General features: G+C 41.6%; 2 protein-coding genes across 2 annotated transcripts; one reads left to right on the top strand and one right to left on the bottom strand.

The window, feature by feature from the left end:
* Positions 1–1,956: 1,956 nt before the first annotated feature.
* Positions 1,957–13,307, bottom strand: bud23 (BUD23 rRNA methyltransferase and ribosome maturation factor). Its single transcript, XM_081371192.1, has 12 exons — positions 13,003–13,307; positions 10,996–11,033; positions 10,699–10,794; positions 7,510–7,592; positions 7,197–7,293; positions 6,424–6,520; positions 4,988–5,038; positions 4,213–4,298; positions 4,044–4,089; positions 3,760–3,821; positions 2,538–2,627; positions 1,957–2,209 (listed from the first exon to the last, which is right to left on the bottom strand). Exons 1-12 carry the CDS (start codon positions 13,042–13,044, stop codon positions 2,155–2,157), a joined length of 843 nt encoding a protein of 280 aa, XP_081227318.1. The 5' UTR covers positions 13,045–13,307; the 3' UTR covers positions 1,957–2,154.
* Positions 13,308–13,494: 187 nt separating this feature from the next.
* On the top strand, positions 13,495–19,358 carry dnajc30b (DnaJ (Hsp40) homolog, subfamily C, member 30b). Its single transcript, XM_081371194.1, has one exon. The coding sequence runs from the start codon at positions 14,473–14,475 to the stop codon at positions 15,130–15,132; it is 660 nt and encodes a 219-aa protein (XP_081227320.1). The 5' UTR covers positions 13,495–14,472; the 3' UTR covers positions 15,133–19,358.
* The last annotated feature ends 807 nt before the right edge of the window (positions 19,359–20,165 follow it).

The following is a 20,165-nucleotide window of genomic DNA, read 5'->3' as shown; positions in this document are numbered from 1 at the left end:
TTGGGATCTATTGGTTAAAAATCCACCAACCAACGAACAATATTTAAATCTAAATGAACATTATCAATCAATTTCTTTGCCAAGATAAAAGGCTGAACACAATTGAAAGTAGAAGAAAAATCAATGAATAGCAACCGTACTTGATTCTTTTTTCCTTCCAAATGTCTTAAAATCATATTCAGTAGGGTACAAGTGGCGTCATCAACTCCTCTACCAGATCTATATGCAAACTGCATAGGGTCAAGTGCTGACTGTGTTGAGGCTAAAATCTCCTTCCTTATTATTTTTTCAAAGGATTTCATAACCAAAGAGGTTAATGCAACAGGCCTATAATCTTTAAGAGAAGGAGAATTTCTTTTTTTCGCAATTGGCACCACAATGGCATCTTTCCGTAGACGAGGGACTTTAGAAAGTTGTAATGATTCATTGAAAATAAATGAATAAATCCCTGAAAGCTGCTCTGCACAGTTCCTCAACAGCCTACCACCAATATGATCAGGGCCTGGACTTTTCCCAACCTTAACCTGACCAAAACAACTACGTACATCAGCTTTATTAATTTGAAATTTGACTGTCTTTGGTTCACTGCAGTTTTAAGGAGAAAATACTCAGCAATGGTGTCGACTTATGAATTTACACATGGTTTGAGTTAAAGCATATTAAAAACACTAGTCCTGAGACATAATTAGTCCTGAGATTCTCAGGCCAGTGAAATAACTTTTGTTAAGTGTGTCAGAGATTCTGGGTTCTAATTTGCCCTCGTGTTTTTTTTTTTTCCTCATTAAAACAAAGATGTTCATCAGTGATTGTATATCAAGAGCAGGGACACGTTTGTGTGCATTTTGTTTTGTGATTTCACTACGATTAGAGTCTCTGCAACAGTGTTAAGCAAGCTGTGCATGTGAAGACTGTACATAACAGTGGCAGCGAACAGCATGATTAAAAAAACAAACAAAAAAAACACACTCCAGATAGCCTCTTATTAAACAAATGAAATGAATATTCAGCTAGTCAACTGGAGATGTAACATTTGTAGTAAGTACATCTGTCCCACGAGATGTTTCAATAAGTGGTGGCGACAATATCGGCAACAAATGTCCCACCCGCAAATTACACATGATCGCGAGGAAGTCTTGAGCCTTGTGAGTGTTACTGGTATGTATCATGGATTATGTGCACGCTGACATCTTTGAAATTCCCATCATAAATTTACCAATTCCCAAGAAGGACTTTATTTGAGAGAGAGAGGGGTGTCCCAAAGGAGAACCTGAAGACGAGAAATGTCACTTACTAGATGAACTTGAGGTTTACTGTTACGGTTTTATGGTGAAATGGTCTCACCAAAGATGTGTTTCATAGCTTTTGAAAACTTATATAAGTAATAAAAGTGGACAAACACACAACGCAACCATTAGCCCCAAATTGATTGGTGAAGTCCCTTCCTGCTTCTAACGCTCCACCATCATCCCCATCCCAAAGAAACCCAAAATCGCAGGACTCAATGACTTCAGACCAGCTCCCTTATTTCTGTGGTTAAGCCACTGAGAGACTGGTGCTGGCCCACCTGAGGGACATCACTGGACCCCTGCAGTGTCTTATCGAGCTAACAGGTGTGTGTGTGTGTGTGTGTGTGATGCAGTCAACATGGGACTGTCCTCATCCTGCAACAGCTCGACAGCCGTGGGACGTACAGCTTCCATCATCCCAGATATCCTCCTGACTAAACCACCCCAGCTCTGCTCCCGATATCATCTTCACATGGGGCAACATCTTATAAACGAGGCCCACATCAAATCAATCCCAAATCTCTTTCATTTTCTCAGTGACAGTGTTTTAATAGTGAAGTGTGAGCTGTTTTTGATCAATATTTGCTGGAGATAACGCACAGCTCCAGGTTCATGCTAAAAGTGCACCACAATGGTGTCCATGCACATTTATTAAGGAATCAACAATTGAGAAGATGAAATCTGGTTTATTAAAGCTTCTGTAAATTCAGACATAATCCAGATAGTGATCGTATGAGTCCATGAATTGTCTCCACATGGCTCTTCTCTTGTTTTGCGATGTATTTCCTCAAAGCACATAGTTCTGGTTTGCTCTGATTGGTCAGTGTGACTGGATCCGGTGCCGCCGCTCATATGAAGCCGCTGAGGGTCAGAAGTGAGGTCTCCTGTGACGCCCGGTGTATTTAGTGTCGGCTCTGACATCCCTGAGAGAAGAACAACACAACACAACACTCACCACAGCTGAACATCCAACAAATCAGATGAGTAACAACCGCTAAAATCAATCAGCACTTCCTCAAAATTCATTCTCATTTAGTGCCTTCATTTTCTCAAAGGATTTGCAGTGTCTCAGTCTTTCATTAAAGACCAGTGTCCAAATCCTTAAAGACTTGTCTCTATCACCACTGAAGAAACAGCAGGTAAGAGCCGATGTATTCAGTGCGGCGGTGAATGTCGCCGGTGAAGAGCGGTTCTCACTGCTCACGGCTGAAACAGCGACGCGTGTTTAAGATAACAGAAGCTGAAACATACTTCCCCTGCCGGCGCCGCCTTTCCTTCTTCTCCACGACCCAGTCCTTACTCTTCTTCACGGACTTTCCTTTCATGTTTTTGAAACGGGACCTTTGATGAGAGAGAGCAGATGGTGAGGAACATACATGACGTTTCAGGAATACAGTGAATGTGTACTGCGGTTCTCACACGCTTAAAGACTGAAAACTTAACCCTGATAGTCATGAAGTTATAACCTGTTAATAACGGCACTGAACAGAAACACGTGAAACCACTGGCTCATGTCTGTCAGATCAGAGCACTGGAGGACTGAATGAATCTCTGCGAATGACGTGTTACAACATCATAGACTGTAAAAAAATATGGCCGTAGTGTGCGTGACGTCACCCGTAGTGTTTCTGAAGAGCCTTTTTGAAGCCCAAAGCCGGCCGTTGCCAGCACGTCACTCCCGGATAACCGAAAATGGTCACAGAGGCGGATTAGCTGAGGTGAGGTGACGCTAACAGTGACATCAGCGGCAATCCACCTGTCACTCAAGTGGCCACGCCCTTAATTATGCAGAACTTTAAGGCTTAATACTGTAAAGTTGGGCATTTTAACATGGGGCTCTATGGGATTGACTCTCTTTTGGAGCCAGTGGATGAACTGCAGTTTAAGTCTCTTCAGTGTCGGATTCAAGAGAGAGACGGAGGCTGCCGCTTGAGTCACACACACACGGTAACTGGGATTTAAAGCTCTGATGGAAATGCTTCAGTGTTGGAGAGATGCAATAAACACAATATTTCTTCTCTTCGTGTTATGAATTATTAGGCTCAACTGTCACATATCGTCCTGAGGCCGCTGCTCTGAGCTGGAGCCGTTCATACTATACTAGTTTTGAAAATAAAAGATTATATTGTAAATATTATTTATTTCCAGAATATCTTTCTGCTTTCTAAACAAAAGACTGATACGCAGATTTCAGTTATCGGATTCAAATCAGTAAAGAAAAAAAAAAATCACAATTAAAGATGAAAAAGTATAAATTGATGAAAAAATTATAATTACAATAATAAATAGCACACAAAATGAATATAATGTTAAATCCCACATGATATATATTATTCATAATTAGGGATTTCATTGGAAGTCTGAGATTGTTTTGCATCATGTTCCAGAAGGGAAGCGTCTGAGAGCCTCTGATGTGTGTGTGTGTAATATGGCCTCATAAATCATCATGTATGTTCAGAGATGTGTGTGTTACCTCTGTGCCGTAAACTGAGCCTGACTCGACACACTCCTGCCAGTCGCCTCCGACTCTAAACCCTGGAGAGCACAGACAAGCTCATCAACACCTGTGTGTGTGTGTGTGTGTGTGTGTGTGTGTGTGTGTGTGTGTGTGTGTGTGAGAGAGAGCGAGAGAGCGAGAGAGAGTTAGAGAGAGAGTCTGTGTGTGTGTGTGTGTGTGTGTGTGTGTGTGTGTGTGTGTGTGTGTGTGTGTGTGTGTGTGTGTGTGTGTGTGTGTGTTCATACTGAGGCTGCACACACCTTGGGTAAAACACCTGATACACCAGCAAATAAACACAGGAAGAATCTATGGACACAAAGATCATCAGAGTCACACACACACACTACATGACACACGAAACACACTCCTGTTAAATCTGTGTTCTGATCAGTGATGATGGAAATATCATATATAAAGGTGAAGTTGTACTTTTTGGCTTTGCTGCTGTTGGGATAGTCCACGACCAAACCGCCTGTGAATCCGGCTTTCATGGCCTGAGCCGTTACCAGCTCCAGCTGAGAGGAAACACACACAACTATTACACATACACATCATAATCATAACACATCATCATTTACATTAGGTTTGTGTTTTTCCAGAGTAGAAGAAAGGGTGAAAAAGAAAAGATGGGGAAATGTTACAGACCAGACTAAGAGATAAAGCTTTGTTAAAGTCCCCCAAGCTTTTAATGTTGTTTATGTGTGTATGTGGTGTTTTTAATCTGCTTTAACTCAATCCATGTGTAAATTCATAAGTCGACAGCATTGCTGAGTATTTCCTCCTTAAAACTGCAGTGAACCAAAGACAGTCTCAAAAACATGCTTTGAAATCGCTGGTGTTTCTGACGTCACAAACTACCTTATAACCAATCAGATCAACGTGTGATCGTCAACCAGTGGATCTCTGAGCTGAGTGAGTGAGTGGAGGCGGGGCTCATTTGCATATTCATAGACGCGCATACTAAATGAGGCAAGAGTGTCAAGTTACAGTCTCAAGATATTTTGAAGACACAGGGAATTTTTTAAATATGTAATTTTGGTGATCAAAGATGAGCTTTAAGGGATAAAGTGATTGACTACAGGGGGACTTTAATAGTTTGATCAGTTTAGAGGAAGAGTCCAGATCTGCAGTTACTGACAGTGAATCCAGCAGGCTTAGAGCAAAGAGAGAAAGCAGGAGTAATAAGAGCGCTGAGATGCCGAACCTGCTCGGAGTTCTCAGGGTAAATCTGGAAGACGGCGCGCGCTCCTCTCGCCTATAACGACAACAACATCATCATCATCATCATCATCCTCATCATCATCATCATCCTCAGCATCATCATCATCATCATCATCATCATCAACTCCTCATCCTCATCATCCTCATCATCATCCTCACCATCATCATCATCCTCATCATCATCAGCATCATCATCATCAACTCCTCATCCTCATCCTCATCATCATCCTCATCCATCCTCATCATCATCATCATCATCACCATCATCCTCATCATCCTCATCATCCTCACCATCATCATCCTCACCATCCTCATCCTCATCATCATCCTCATCATCCTCATCATCCTCCTCATCAACATCCTCATCATCATCCTCATCATCATCATCCTCATCCTCATCATCCTCATCATCATCATCATCATCATCATCATCATCATCCTCATCATCATCATCCTCATCATCCTCCTCATCAACATCCTCATTATCATCATCATCCTCATCATCATCCTCATCATCCCCATCCTCCTCATCATCATCATCCTCCTCATCATCATCCTCATCATCAGCAGCATCATCATCCTCACCATCATCATCCTCATCATCATCATCCTCCTCATCATCCTCATCCTCATCATATCATCATCCTCATCATCCTCACCATCATCATCATCCTCATCATCCTCATCCTCACCATACTCATCCTCATCATCATCAACATCCTCATCATCATCCTCATCATCATCATCCTCATCATCATCATCATCCTCATCATCCTCCTCATCAACATCCTCATTATCATCATCATCCTCATCATCATCATCATCATCATCATCCTCATCCTCATATCATCATCCTCATCATCCCCATCCTCCTCATCATCATCATCCTCCTCATCATCATCATCCTCATCATCAGCATCATCCTCACCATCATCATCCTCATCATCATCATCCTCCTCATCCTCATCATATCATCATCCTCCCCATCCTCCTCATCATCCTCCTCATCATCCTCCTCATCATCATCATCATCCTCATCATCATCCTCATCATCCTCCTCCTCATCATCCTCCTCATCATCATCCTCAGCATCATCATCCTCATTATCATCATCCTCATCCTCATCCTCATCCTCCTCATCCTCATCCTCCTCATCCTCATCCTCCTCATAAACATCCTCATCATCATCATCCTCATCATCCTCATCATCAGCATCATCATCCTCATCATCCTCCTCAGCAACATCATCCTCAGCATCATCATCCTCATCATCATCCTCATCATCCTCATCCTCATCATCATCATCATCATCCTCATCCTCATCATCATCATTATCATCCTCATCATCATCCTCATCATCCTCATCCTCCTCATCATCATCAGTGAGTTCCTGCTGTGTGTCAGTGATGTCAGACTCACCAGTGTGGAGTAGAGCGAGCTGAAGAAGCGGTACAGTCTCTTCGGAGGACTGTGTGTTTTCTTATCTGCGTTACACAGCCACTGCAGCGCTGAAATACTGACGCAACACACACACACACACTCATCATGTGACTCCAAGCTGCTCTCACACACACACACACACACACACACACACACACACACACACACACACACACACACACACACACACACACACCTCTTCACGAGCTCATACCTCACACAACTCACACCTCACACACACACACACACACACACACACACACACACACACACACACCTCTCCACGAGCTCATAAATCACACACACACCTCTCCACGAGCTCATACCTCTCACACACACACAGCTCTCCACAAGCTCATACCTCACAAACACACCTCTCCACGAGCTCATACCTCACACACACACACACACACACCTCTCCACGAGCTCAAACCTCACACACACACCTCTCCACGAGCTCATACCTCACACACACACACCTCTCCACGAGCTCATACCTCACACACATACACACACCTCTCCACGAGCTCATACCTCACACACACACACACACCTCTCCACGAGCTCATACCTCACACACACACACCTCTCCACGAGCTCATACCTCACACACACACACACACACACACACACCTCTCCACGAGCTCATACCTCACACACACACACAGCTCTTCACAAGCTCATACCTCACACACACACACCTCTCCACGAGCTCATACCTCACACACACACAGCTCTCCACGAGCTCATACCTCACACAACCGTCGAACGTGCCCGGTCTGAAGGGCATCCCCTGACCCATGTCTGCCAGCACCAGATCCCCCTCCACCTCCCGCCGCAGCGCCACGTCTGCACACACACACACACACACACACACACACACACACACACACACACACACACACACTCTAACACTGATGCAATCGCTTTGAGAATTACAGATGTAAGATATCAATATGAATTTGATGCAATAATGAGAAGATGTGTGTGTGTGAGTGAGTGAGTGAGTGTGTGTGTGTGAGTATGTGTGTGTGTGTGAGTATGTGTGTGTGTGAGTATATTCACCCAGCATGGCTGTGCTGATGTCCACACCAACCCAGTAGTGTCCGACCTCAGATAAATGATCTCCACTGAGTCCAGATCCACAGCTGACGGGTCAAGCAGGAGAAACCAGATCAATAAGCTGATACCAGTGTAAAAACAGTGTAATACCAGTTTAAGACCAGTGTAAGACCAGTGTAGTACTAGTGTAAGACCAGTGTAGTACCAGTGTAAGACCAGTGTAACAACAGTGTAATACCAGTGTAAGACCAGTGTAACGACAGTGTAATACCAGTGTAAAACCAGTATAAAACCAGTGTAGCAACAGTGTAGCAACAGTGTAACAACAGTGTAACAACAGTGTAGTACCAGTGTAGTACCAGTGTAGTACCAGTGTATAACACCAGTGTAACACCAGTGTAACAACAGTGTAGTACCAGTGTAACAACAGTGTAGTAACAGTGTAGAAACAGTGTAGAAACAGTAACAACAGTGTAAAAACAGTGTAGTAACAGTGTAGAAACAGTAACAACAGTGTAAAAACAGTGTAGTAACAGTGTAGTAACAGTAAAAACAGTGTAAAAACAGTGTAAAAACAGTGTAGTAACAGTAACAACAGTGTTAAAACGGTGTAAAAACAGTGTAGTAACAGTGTAGTAATTGTAGTAACAGTAACAACAGTGTAAAAACGGTGTAAAAACAGTGTAGTAAGTGTAGTAACAGTAACAGTGTAAAAACGGTGTAAAAACAGTGTAGTAACAGTGTAGTAACAGTAACAGTGTAAAAACAGTGTAGTAACAGTGTAGTAACTGTAACAGTATAAAAATGGTGTAAAAACGGTGTAAAAGCAGTGTAGTAACAGTGTAATACCAGTGTAGTAACAGTGTAATAACAGTAACAGTATAAAAACGGTGTAAAAACAGTGTAGTAACAGTGTAGTAACAGTGTAGTAACAGTGTAGTAACAGTGTAGTAACAGTGTAGTAACAGTGTAAAAACGGTGTAGTAACAGTGACAACAGTGTAAAAACGGTGTAATACCAGTGTAGTAACAGTGTAATAACAGTAACAGTATAAAAACAGTGTAAAAACGGTGTAAAAACAGTGTAGTAACAGTGTAGTAACAGTAACAGTGTAAAAACAGTGTAGTAACAGTAACAGTGTAAAAACAGTGTAGTAACAGTGTAATAACAGTAACAGTATAAAAACAGTGTAAAAACGGTGTAGTAACAGTGTAGTAACAGTAACAGTGTAAAAACAGTGTAGTAACAGTGTAGTAACAGTAACAGTGTAAAAACAGTGTAGTAACTGTAGTAACTGTAACAGTATAAAAAGTGTAAAAACGGTGTAAAAACAGTGTAGTAACAGTGTAGTAACAGTGAAGTAACAGTAACAGTGTAAAAACAGTGTAGTAACTGTAGTAACTGTAACAGTATAAAAAGTGTAAAAACGGTGTAAAAACAGTGTAGTAACAGTAACAGTGTAAAAACAGTGTAGTAACTGTAGTAACTGTAACAGTATAAAAAGTGTAAAAACGGTGTAAAAACAGTGTAGTAACAGTGTAGTAACAGTAACAGTGTGAAAACAGTGTAGTAACAGTGTAGTTACAGTAACAGTGTAAAAACAGTGTAGTAACAGTAACAGTGTAAAAACAGTGTAGTAACAGTGTAGTAACTGTAACAGTATAAAAACGGCGTAAAAACAGTGTAGTAACAGTGACAACAGTGTAAAAACGGTGTAACAACAGTGTAGTAACAGTGTAATACCAGTGTAGTAACAGTGTAATAACAGTAACAGTATAAAAACGGTGTTAAAAACAGTGTAGTAACAGTGTAGTAACAGTGTAGTAACAGTGTAGTAACAGTGTAGTAACAGTGTAGTAACAGTAACAACAGTGTAAAAACGGTGTAATACCAGTGTAGTAACAGTGTAATAACAGTAACAGTGTAAAAACGGTGTAAAAACAGTGTAAAAACAGCGTAGTAACAGTGTAGTAACAGTGTAATAACAGTAACAACAGTGTAAAAACGGTGTAATACCAGTGTAGTAACAGTGTAGTAACAATGTAGTAACAGTGTAGTAACAGTAACAACAGTGTAGTAACAGTGTAGTAACAGTGTAGTAACAGTAACAACAGTGTAGTAACAGTGTAGTAACAGTGTAGTAACAGTAACAACAGTGTAACAACAGTGTAGTAACAGTGACAACAGTGTAACACTAGGGCTGGGCGGAATGTAGAGTTTGAATGATACATCGATAAATGTTTCATAGACAGTATGGAATGAGAACACAGTTAATCTCATGATTCGGTAGTGTGATCCGAGCGGATCTGAACACTAGCGGAGGACACAGATGCTGCCTCATCCAGTCTGTCCTAAACACGAGACTTTATTTAAGCTTTATTCAGGGCTTCAGTCACTACTGTTCACATGTCTGAAGCGGCCCTGACAGATGTGTGTGTGTGTGTGTGTGTGTCTGAGAGTGAGCTGTTCCCTTCAGAGAGCGGACACTTCTACACTGCGTCATTAACCGGATAACGGCAGTTAAAACTAGCGGAGGACACAGCGGAGGACTCGTGGTGCTGACGGCCACGAAGCGCTCTTGTTTTCAATTATTTTCAGCATTAGTTTAGTGAGTTATAGATGATAGAATGATAAATAAAATCAGTGTTTTTGTTTTTAGATTGTAAATGTTACAATGATAGAAAGTAATGTGATTTTAACTCCTTTTTGCACATATATAGCATTACATTCACTAGATCTGTCTTCATAGCCCTCGATGTGCGACAACATTGGGCAGAATGTGAAATAAATCCATATTTCTTCTTTACTGAAACAGAAGTGTGTGTGTGCATTACCCCACATCCAGCAGAAGTGTGTGTGTGTGCATTACCCCACATCCAGCAGAAGTGTGTGTGTGTGCATTACCCCACATCCAGCAGAAGTGTGTGTGTGTGCATTACCCCACATCCAGCAGAAGTGTGTGTGTGCATTACCCCACATCCAGCAGAAGTGTGTGTGTGCATTACCCCACATCCAGCAGAAGTGTGTGTGTGTGCATTACCCCACATCCAGCAGAAGTGTGTGTGTGTGTGCATTACCCCACATCCAGCAGAAGTGTGTGTGTGTGTGTGTGCATTACCCCACATCCAGCAGAAGTGTGTGTGTGCATTACCCCACATCCAGCAGAAGTGTGTGTGTGTGTGTGTGCATTACCCCACATCCAGCAGATAACAGGCCTGATCCTCCGGCAGACTGAGCAACTCCACCGCTCGCTCCGACATCTGAGTCTGGATCTCCATTATCCGGGAGCTGCCGACACACACACACACACACACACACACACACACACACACACACACACACACACACACACACACACACACACACACACACAGAAAGCAATTAATTAGTTAAATATGGACACAAAAATAAAATATATCATGCAGAAATAATGCTTATAACTGTGCAGAGAGTGAATAAAGCTGTTGATGAATCCGCATCTCTACTCACTTCTGGGAGTATTTCTTGGCCTCCTCTTCATTATAATACTGTAAACGTGAAAACAACGACAAGCATTTGTATAAATGATACACACCAGCACATACAGGACAGCCACACACACACTATGAGTAATGTTTGATTAATGTTATTTTCTTTCAGCATGCCTACATTTATGACTGGATGTTACCGCACTAATAATGCCCAGAATGGACCAAACTTCTACAGTAGAACAAATAGATTATATACTCATAAAACGAGGCATTGGAAAGTTTGTAAGTACATCAGGAGTTTATTTAAATAACACTTTCCTGACGGCTCATGCTACCGCTAACCCGGACGCCGACGTCACTTCTGTGATTTGGGAAAAGCCTGTAAAAGTCCTGCAGAAAGCGACGCATAAGGATGAAGTGTAACGACGCCCAGTTCCAGGAGTGCACTAATATTCTGTTGGTAGTGCCAGTTTATAACAATTATTAGTGAACACTAAGTTTTTTTCAACACAAAAAAATAAAAATTCATCGCTTTTTGGGGACTTTTACGGGCTTTTCCCAAACCACAGAAGTGACGTCGGTGTCCAGGTTAGCGGTAGCATTAGCCGTCAGGAAAACTCATCTCTTCCGTGAGCACTTAATCTCATTAAAAAAATATATATATATTATTCTCTTTCCCCTTAATCCTCCCTTGTCTGGCTTATGCTACTCTGAGCAATGCCTGCACTTCCTATTTGAGCACTTCTTGCGTTGATTTCGCCTCTTCATGACGACTCGCTTAATTTGGTCCTAATTTGTAAGTCGCTTTGGACAAAAGCATCTGCTAAATGACTAAATGTAAATGTATTTAAATAAACTCCTGATGTACTTACAAACTTTCCAATGCCTCGTTTTATGAGTACAGAATCTATTTGCGCTACTGTAGAAGTTTGGACCATTCTGGGCATTATTAGTGCGGTAATTTACCAGATACATCATAGGATCCATTAGCGCTGCACTAAACCATCCGGCTGATCTCTCTAAATAAGCTCTGACTTTAATAATGTTCGATCAAGGGGAGAAAGGCTTCTGGGGGGGGTTTGACTTGAGGTCATGGGTTTGACTTGAGGTCATGGTGAAAAGGACCCTAGGCTGATTTTACTCCGAGCCATCCCTTTAAGTTATTAATGTGTTGTTTTGTAAAATCTGATCGGCCAGCTGGCTCCTTCACACACACACAGCCTCGATGATCCCTTGTAAGGGTTTAAGGGTTGATCCATTGATCCAGTGACCCGGGGTCACTCAAGGTCAGTGTCTGTGTTCTGGGGTTTGCTAATAATGGCTTCGGCCGGTCGTGGTCAGCTGACTGTGCACTGGTCAGTTCACTGCATGACTTCTCCATCATTAAGGGCCGATATCTGCCCCCTTACACTGATCTTCAGGGCCCGGCTGTTCCACAGGGATCTGATTCAGTTCTCGGATTGGGTTCAACCCTGAAAATGGGTTAATCAAAAGAAAACTAAACTAGGATTAGATCACGTAATCTGGATTAGATCTGGATCAAACCTCTGTTCTGTGCTGCTCAAAACGCTTCAGTAAGAACTCCTATATTTAATTGAATAATACGACGCTGTCAATATCAACAAAATCCATCACTGAAAGGCTTATCCTGAATGAACTTTTAAAAATGCTAAAGTTTAAAAAAGAAAACGTCTCATTTATTCTGCAGAACTGCTCAAATGTCTTCAGATATTCACTGAATGCCAAGATCATTAGCCTAATTAAAAGCCCAACCTGACTCCTGTTCCTTTACAGATTCAATAACTGACCACTGTTATGATGAAGTATTTGGACCATTTAGCAATTCAACAGAACATAGAAATGACTGAAATATGTACAGCAACTATGGCGGAAATACAGAATAATAACTCATAACGAGTGTGTCAGTATCGCAGATATTAAAAGACAGGTTTTGTGTAGTGTTTGTTGTGTACATGTTCAATAATAATAGCACATCTCAGCACTAGAGTAAGTTAAGTTCACTCACCACCTCTGGAGGAGCCATGTGCTCAGGTCTACGGCAAGACATGATGATACCGACTGAAAATAAACCTGTAAGCAGCGACTTCAGATCACAACACTACTCTAACAACACATGTGGGGAACAGCAGAGTCTGGCGAGCGTTGATGACGTCATCTCCAGGCGACAGAAACAGCGCGTTATAATACATCAAATATCACGATGAACTCTCTATACTATACCAATATAATATTTTACTGTTAAGAATTGGTATATGATATACAAACGAAGATCTTACGCGTCAGCCTCTAAGTGAAAGAATACAAATAATCAACTAGTAATCGCAGTCGACTGTGATTTGTCCGATCTGAAACGCGCTGAGAAAAGTAACGGTTGCGACGTGACCGCGCATCGAAATTATGACAAAGATGAACTATATTACAGTCGAGCGCTAAAAGTGGAGAATTGTTATTTAGACCTGACTTAACTGAAAAATTAGAGACAACAACCGAGCCCTGCCCATTTATTTTACTTTATTTTTTCGTGCAAAACATACTAAATGACATTTATGATATACAACAATATACAAAATGCATTAATAATATGTACAATGTCATTAGAAAAGATACACAGGTGTACATACACATGAGAAAAGACGAGTTAAAGAGCTGAAAACTAAAAACAAAACTAATGAAAGAAGAGGGCACCCTATTAATATTACGTACCATATTACGAGGGTAACATATTAATCTATACATCAGTTACATTGTACGAATTAAAGACTTTCTACTTGCTTTCTTATTTACTGAAGATGTCATTGTATTAAGATACATTTTAAACTCTTTCAAAAACACACACAAAAACTGGTTTGTTGGTAAACTTACATTTATAGATATGAAATTTGCAAAGAAGATAAGTCAAATTTATACCAACACAAGCATTATTTTTATAAGGTCAGAATCAAAGTATCCAAAAAATAATGTTTTTAAAAGTTATGGATATATCTTTGTTGGATATGATCTATAATAAGTGTGTCAATATTTTCCCAAAGAAAAAAAGAAAAGGAAAAAAGAAAGAAACCGTAGAGCACATTATAATGATATCTAAAGTATAATAATGAAAGGAAATGTTTGATTTTTGAATGTTTGAAATGAAATATTTTACAAAAGAGTTCACATGATGAATGAAGCAATATCTGAAAAGGGTTTTTATTGCACATTTTAACAAACAGAAGATACAAAACAGACAAACTTTCAGAAAATAAACAATTTATAGCTCAATAGTCAACAAGAAAAATTATATAAAGAAGTCTAAATGTGAAAATGGTTTGCCAGAACACAGGTATACCAGCAGGAGGCGGCGACGCGCCTGCGATCTCTGCATTCAAGAAGAAGAAGATGTCTTTAGCCAATAGTACGCCGTGTTCAGTGTATCCCGTCTCTGATTGGTTGATATTCTCATTGTTTTCCCGGAAGTAGGTCTGGCGCTGCTGTGGTGATGGCGGAGGTCAGCGGCTGTGTGAGGAGTGGCGCTCACAAACTGTGCGCTTTTAAAACACTACGGTCGCATTACTATCATTATCATCATCATCCTGCGTCACGGGGGACGCGCGCGTACGGCACAGCCGCTGACTCGGACTCCTCCGCGCCGCTCCACCGCAGCCGCACCGCGTACTACGACATCCTGAAGGTGTCCCCGAACGCCACGCAAGCGCAGATCAAGAGCGCCTATTACGAGCAGTCGTTCCTGCATCACCCGGACCGGAACCTCGGGCGCAGCGAGGAGGCGGCGCGGAGCTTCGCGCGGGTCGCGGAGGCCTACAGTGTGCTCGGCAGCAGCAGCCTCCGCAGGCGTTACGACCGCGGCACACTCGAGCAGAGCGCCGTGCAGAGCGCCGGGAGACCGAGCTCCTCTGACGCGTCCGCACCGCGGCCTCGACGCGCCGCCAACGCGCACTTCGACTTCGACGCGTTCTATCAGGCGCATTACGGCGAGCAGCTGCGGAGAGAGAAGCTGATGAGACACCGGGAAGAGCTCCGCCGGAAGCTGCAGGAGGAGAACTTCCGGAAGTGGAAACAGGGGAAAGTGACGGAAGTGACGGTGACGTTCCTGCTGATCTGTGGAGCTGCTGTTCTCCTGAGCCTGAGGTCCTCCTGAGAGAGAGAGTGTGTGTGTGTGTGTGTGTCACTGACTGACTGATGCACAGATGGATCTGAACTCTCCCATCAGTGAAAGGGTTTCTGTGTCTGTTCTGTCGGACTGTAGGTTATTTAATTCCAGGAATGGATCTAATATTCATGTTGCTTTTGGAGGAACAGTTCTGCATTGAACATTGTTATTCACATGTCCTGTGAATGTGCGAGTTGTTAGCATAATTGAGCTAAAAACAAGAATAATAAACCTGTTTATGCTCATAATAATGTCCAGTATGATGGACTGGAAGCACTTGACAAGTTAAAGTCACCATGACATCAAAATGGATCATTCTTGTGTGTGTGTGTGTGTGTGTGTGTGTTTGGCAGCTTCATCCGGACAGATGTCAAACTAACATGCAGTAATTGCAGCAAATCTGCTGGTCTGCCATGTTCAACATATGATCACACACATGTGTGTGTCTGCAGCTACAGATGTGTGTATTCATCCGCGTCAGTCACGTGACGTCTGCTCACCCCCCCCCCCCCATGTTTATGACCAGATTAAAGGCAGTGAATACGACTAATGAACAGGAATAAATGTCTATCATAGCCAGTCCCATAAGACAGTGACACATCTGAAGTCGACACCGACCGTATCTAACACTGACAGACACTTATGAAAGAACGGCCACGATATATCAGGAGAGCAACAGCTTTCAAACCTTTATAGTCCCCCTGTGTTGAGAATCAAGCTCTTAATGTCTATGTCAAATACAGAAATGAACCTTCCCATTATTAAGGCAATATTTGACTCTTTAAAATTACTTGCTGGAGGACTTTTTAACCTTTAAAACAACAAGTGTATTTACCAATGAAATGTCAACAAAATTAATCTTTGCACTGCAGAATGCATTTAAATTCATGATAACAATGTTATTATGAGATTAATGTTAAACGGAAGGTTTTGAATATGAGATATAACTTATTGAAATAAATGAAATGAAACTAAAACCGCCAGTAGGGGGCGGCAAGTCACTGAATCATTCATTCAAGCGATTCGTTCAAACGGGTGATTCATTCAGGAACAAATCAAGCGACTGTGTTCATGATGAACGAGTCATTGACTCACTAGATTCGTTTGAAAACACAGATTACTTCATGAACTAAACACCAGTGTTTGCTTGGAGATGCGCTGTGATTGTGTTTTGAACTATTTTCGTTGACGAAATAGATCAAAATCTGACAATACTGTTCCTAAAATGAAAGTCACTTAACATTAACTTCATGTTTAATGAATTGTTGTATAAAAACAATATTATATTTGCAAACTCCCTTTATAATCATTAAAAAGTCCTAAATGTGACTGAAATGGTCGCACTGTAGATCACTGTAGCCTATGTGGTGTTTTTAATGTGCTTTAACTCAAACCATGTGTAAATTCATAAGTCGACAGCATTGCTGAGTATTTCCTCCTTAAAACTGCAGTGAACCAAAGACAGTCTCAGAAACACGCTTTGAAATCGCTGGTGTTTCTGACGTCACAAACTACCTTGTAACCAATCAGATCAACGTGTGATCGTCAACCAGTGGATCTCTGAGCTGAGTGAGTGAGTGGAGGCGGGGCTGATTTGCATATTCATGGAACCACGCATACTAAATGAGGCAAGGGTGTCGAGTTACAGTCAAGATATTTTAAAGGTGCAGTGTGTGATATTCAGGAGGATCTGTTGACAGGAATGCAGTATCATATACATAACGATGTTTTGAGTGGTGTATAAACCCCTTACATAATGAACCGTTATGTGTTTATTACCCTAGACTGAGGCGTTTCTCTCTACACACACCGCGGGTCCGCTTACATCGACATGTTTCTACAGGAGCCCTGAATGGACAAACGCGTTTCGTCACTATGTTGTTTGTGCAAAGACGCGAGCTAAAGTCAGCGAATAAAACACTGACACAATGATGAACAAGTAACAATAATTTTTGAAACAACATATCATTTTACTGAATAATTAAGTACACCTAATTTCTTCATTTATCTTAGTAAAGAAACCTCACTGCTGAACTGGCTACTCTCTGCTGTCTCAGACGACGACATCACTTCCTGTCGGCCGCTAAAAATTACAAAGTGCAGCTTTAAGGCATGAAGACATTTTTTTCCAAGGAAAAAACTTTTAAATATGTAATTTTGCTGATTAAAGATGAGTTTTAAGGGATAAAACTAAAGGACTTTAAAGGACTTTAAAAACCTTTACATATAAAAAGTGGCCATTTACAACTTCAAATTACGCATTTTGCCTCTACATTATATCTCATATTCTTTCCAGTTGACATGAGCATCATTATTCAGCATGTGTATCATAAGTCATTATTGACAGATGTGTGGCTTGAGAAGGAAACACAGGCCTGAACGCTTTACGATCGCTGAAGTGTGTTTAAGAGTGTGTTGATTAATGCTTCAGTCATAGTGTTTGATCTAGTGTTCTTGAACAGTAAGTGAAGTTCACTGAACACAGAATATCTCTCTTCATTCCCCAGACTGTCTCGCCAGTCGCTTTATTCACAGAAATATAAAGTTTAATGTGAAGGTCATCACTTCATACAAAAGCTCAGAATGATCAAAACTCATTCCACTACTAGCATAAAAACTCAATATAAAATCAAAACTCAGCAGTAGACAAGAAATAGTGACTAAATAAAACCAGGGAAAGTGTATGCGAACTACAATACAGCAATCATTTTCAGTTATTAAAACGATGATGATGATGATGATGATTGGCGTATGTACCAGCCTGTAAATGTTGACTAAGACATCGAGCAAAACACACTCTCTGCCCAAATGTGCGATTCAAGTGCTCATAAATGTGAAATATGATTATATCAGCAGGGGAAAGTGCACTGTACGGCTTGTGAACGCTGCCTTCTGATGGACGGGGCTTTCCTGAGGCCGGAGTGAAGAAGAGCTGAAGCTGATGGACACACACTCTCTGTCCTCAGAGACATGACTAACAAACCCGTCAAACAGAAGTGGGTCTCCACTGGGGTTCATGAAGATCTGCCTCCACAAAACTACATCCATTCTACTTCATGTAAATAAAACACAGTCCAGCTCTGAAGCAGACTGGTGTATTTCAAGGATCCACATCTGTGCTGCAAACAAAGCGTATCGTGACTAACAGCTACAGTGAAGAACGACTAGGCCACCAATGAAGAGTCACGTGACCGCCTCAGGAGCTGATATAGCTGTCGGCAAATAAAATAATCCCAGGCCTATTTTAGTCAATTGAAAATTTTACAAAAACACTTGATGCTCGAGCGACCCCTAAATATTCACCAAAAAGAAAACAAAATGTGCAAAACAAAATGAAGATGTGGACGAAAAGTACAATAACCTCCGTCTTTTGCACCGCCCTAGAAACCCCCTTTGACGTGCACAGACTGAGCACATGGTAGCTTGTGTTCCACAGGAACTGAGTGAAGAGCCCCAGTTAACCGGGCTGGAGGAAGTGGCTATTGTTGGGCTGATGCTGTTGAAACCAAAAAACATTTATATTTAAATAGTGTGCTACTGCATAGAGGTCGGCCAATATATTGTTTATCCTGATTGATCTGCACAGATAGTCGTTGATAGAAACTGTGTGAGATTAGAGAGAGCTGTGAGTCCCTGGACCAGGCCTGAAATACACTGATCTACAGCAACAGAACAACCAGAAACATCATCACAGACTCACTGAGACACTGGACCAGATCCACAGCCGGATATTAAACATTCACCCACCCATCTATCAATCCAATGATCCATCATCTATCCATACATCTATTTACCCACCCATATATACATCCATTCACCCACCCATATATACATCCATTCACCCATCCATTCACCCACCCATATATACATCCATTCACCCATCCATTCACCCACCCATATATACATCCATCCATCCATTCACCCACCCATATATACATCCATTCACCCACCCATATATACATCCATCCATCTATCCATTCACCCACCCATATATACATCCATCCATCCATTCACCCATCCATATATACATCCATCCATCCATTCACCCACCCATATATCCATCCATCCATCCATCCATTCACCCACCCATATATACATCCATCCATCCATTCACCCATCCATATATACATCCATCCATCCATTCACCCACCCATATATCCATCCATCTATCCATCCATTCACCCACCCATATATACATCCATCCACCTAACCATATATCCATCCATCCATCCAATGATCCATCATATATCCATCCATCCATCCATCCACCCACCCATATATCCATCCATCCATCCACCCACCCATATATCCATCCACCCATTCACCTAACCATATATCCATCCATCCATCCATTCACCCACCCATATATCCATCCATCCATCCATCCATTCACCCACCCATATATACATCCATCCATCCATTCACCCATCCATATATACATCCATCCATCCATTCACCCACCCATATATCCATCCATCTATCCATCCATTCACCCACCCATATATACATCCATCCACCTAACCATATATCCATCCATCCATCCAATGATCCATCATATATCCATCCATCCATCCATCCACCCACCCATATATCCATCCATCCATCCACCCACCCATATATCCATCCACCCATTCACCTAACCATATATCCATCCATCCATCCATCCATATATCAATCCATCCATTTACCTAACCAATCCATCATCCATTCACCCATCATCTATCCATTCCATCCATCCACCCCTCCATCCATTCTCCAAACCGTGGAGGATTTTAAACATCGACAGAGAAAAAAAAGCCAAGATATGAATACGATATCATTTGGCGTGTTCGGTTTGGCTTTCATTTGTAATGTTAAAATCTGCCAATTAATCAGTTACTGACCCGTTTTCCCACTTATTATCACACAGTTATCGTGTTGACAGAATCCACTTTCGGTCGACCTCTATTGCTGCATTGAGATGTTTTGTTTAGCCCAATTTTTTTTCTTCAAAACGTCCATTTAGCAAATGCTTGAATCTG

Source organism: Scardinius erythrophthalmus, assembly GCF_964197995.2.
Source record: "Scardinius erythrophthalmus genome assembly, chromosome: 7".
Taxonomy (NCBI): Eukaryota; Metazoa; Chordata; class Actinopteri; order Cypriniformes; family Leuciscidae; genus Scardinius; species Scardinius erythrophthalmus.
The sequence above is the reverse complement of the archived record's forward strand: the minus strand, read 5'-3'. Positions and strand labels throughout refer to the sequence as shown.

Bases quoted from the DNA above. Each gene is read 5' to 3' on its own strand.
- bud23 (XM_081371192.1), bottom strand. From the start codon at position 13,044: ATGTCTTGCCGTAGACCTGAGCACATGGCTCCTCCAGAGGTG. The intron at 4,299-4,987 runs GTTCGGCATCTC...GTTTCCTCTCAG, and splicing joins ACCCTGAGAACTCCGAGCAG to CTGGAGCTGGTAACGGCTCA. The intron at 2,210-2,537 runs GTATGTTTCAGC...TTCTTCTCTCAG, and splicing joins AGGCGGCGCCGGCAGGGGAA to GGATGTCAGAGCCGACACTA.
- dnajc30b (XM_081371194.1), top strand. From the start codon at position 14,473: ATGGCGGAGGTCAGCGGCTGTGTGAGGAGTGGCGCTCACAAACTGTGC.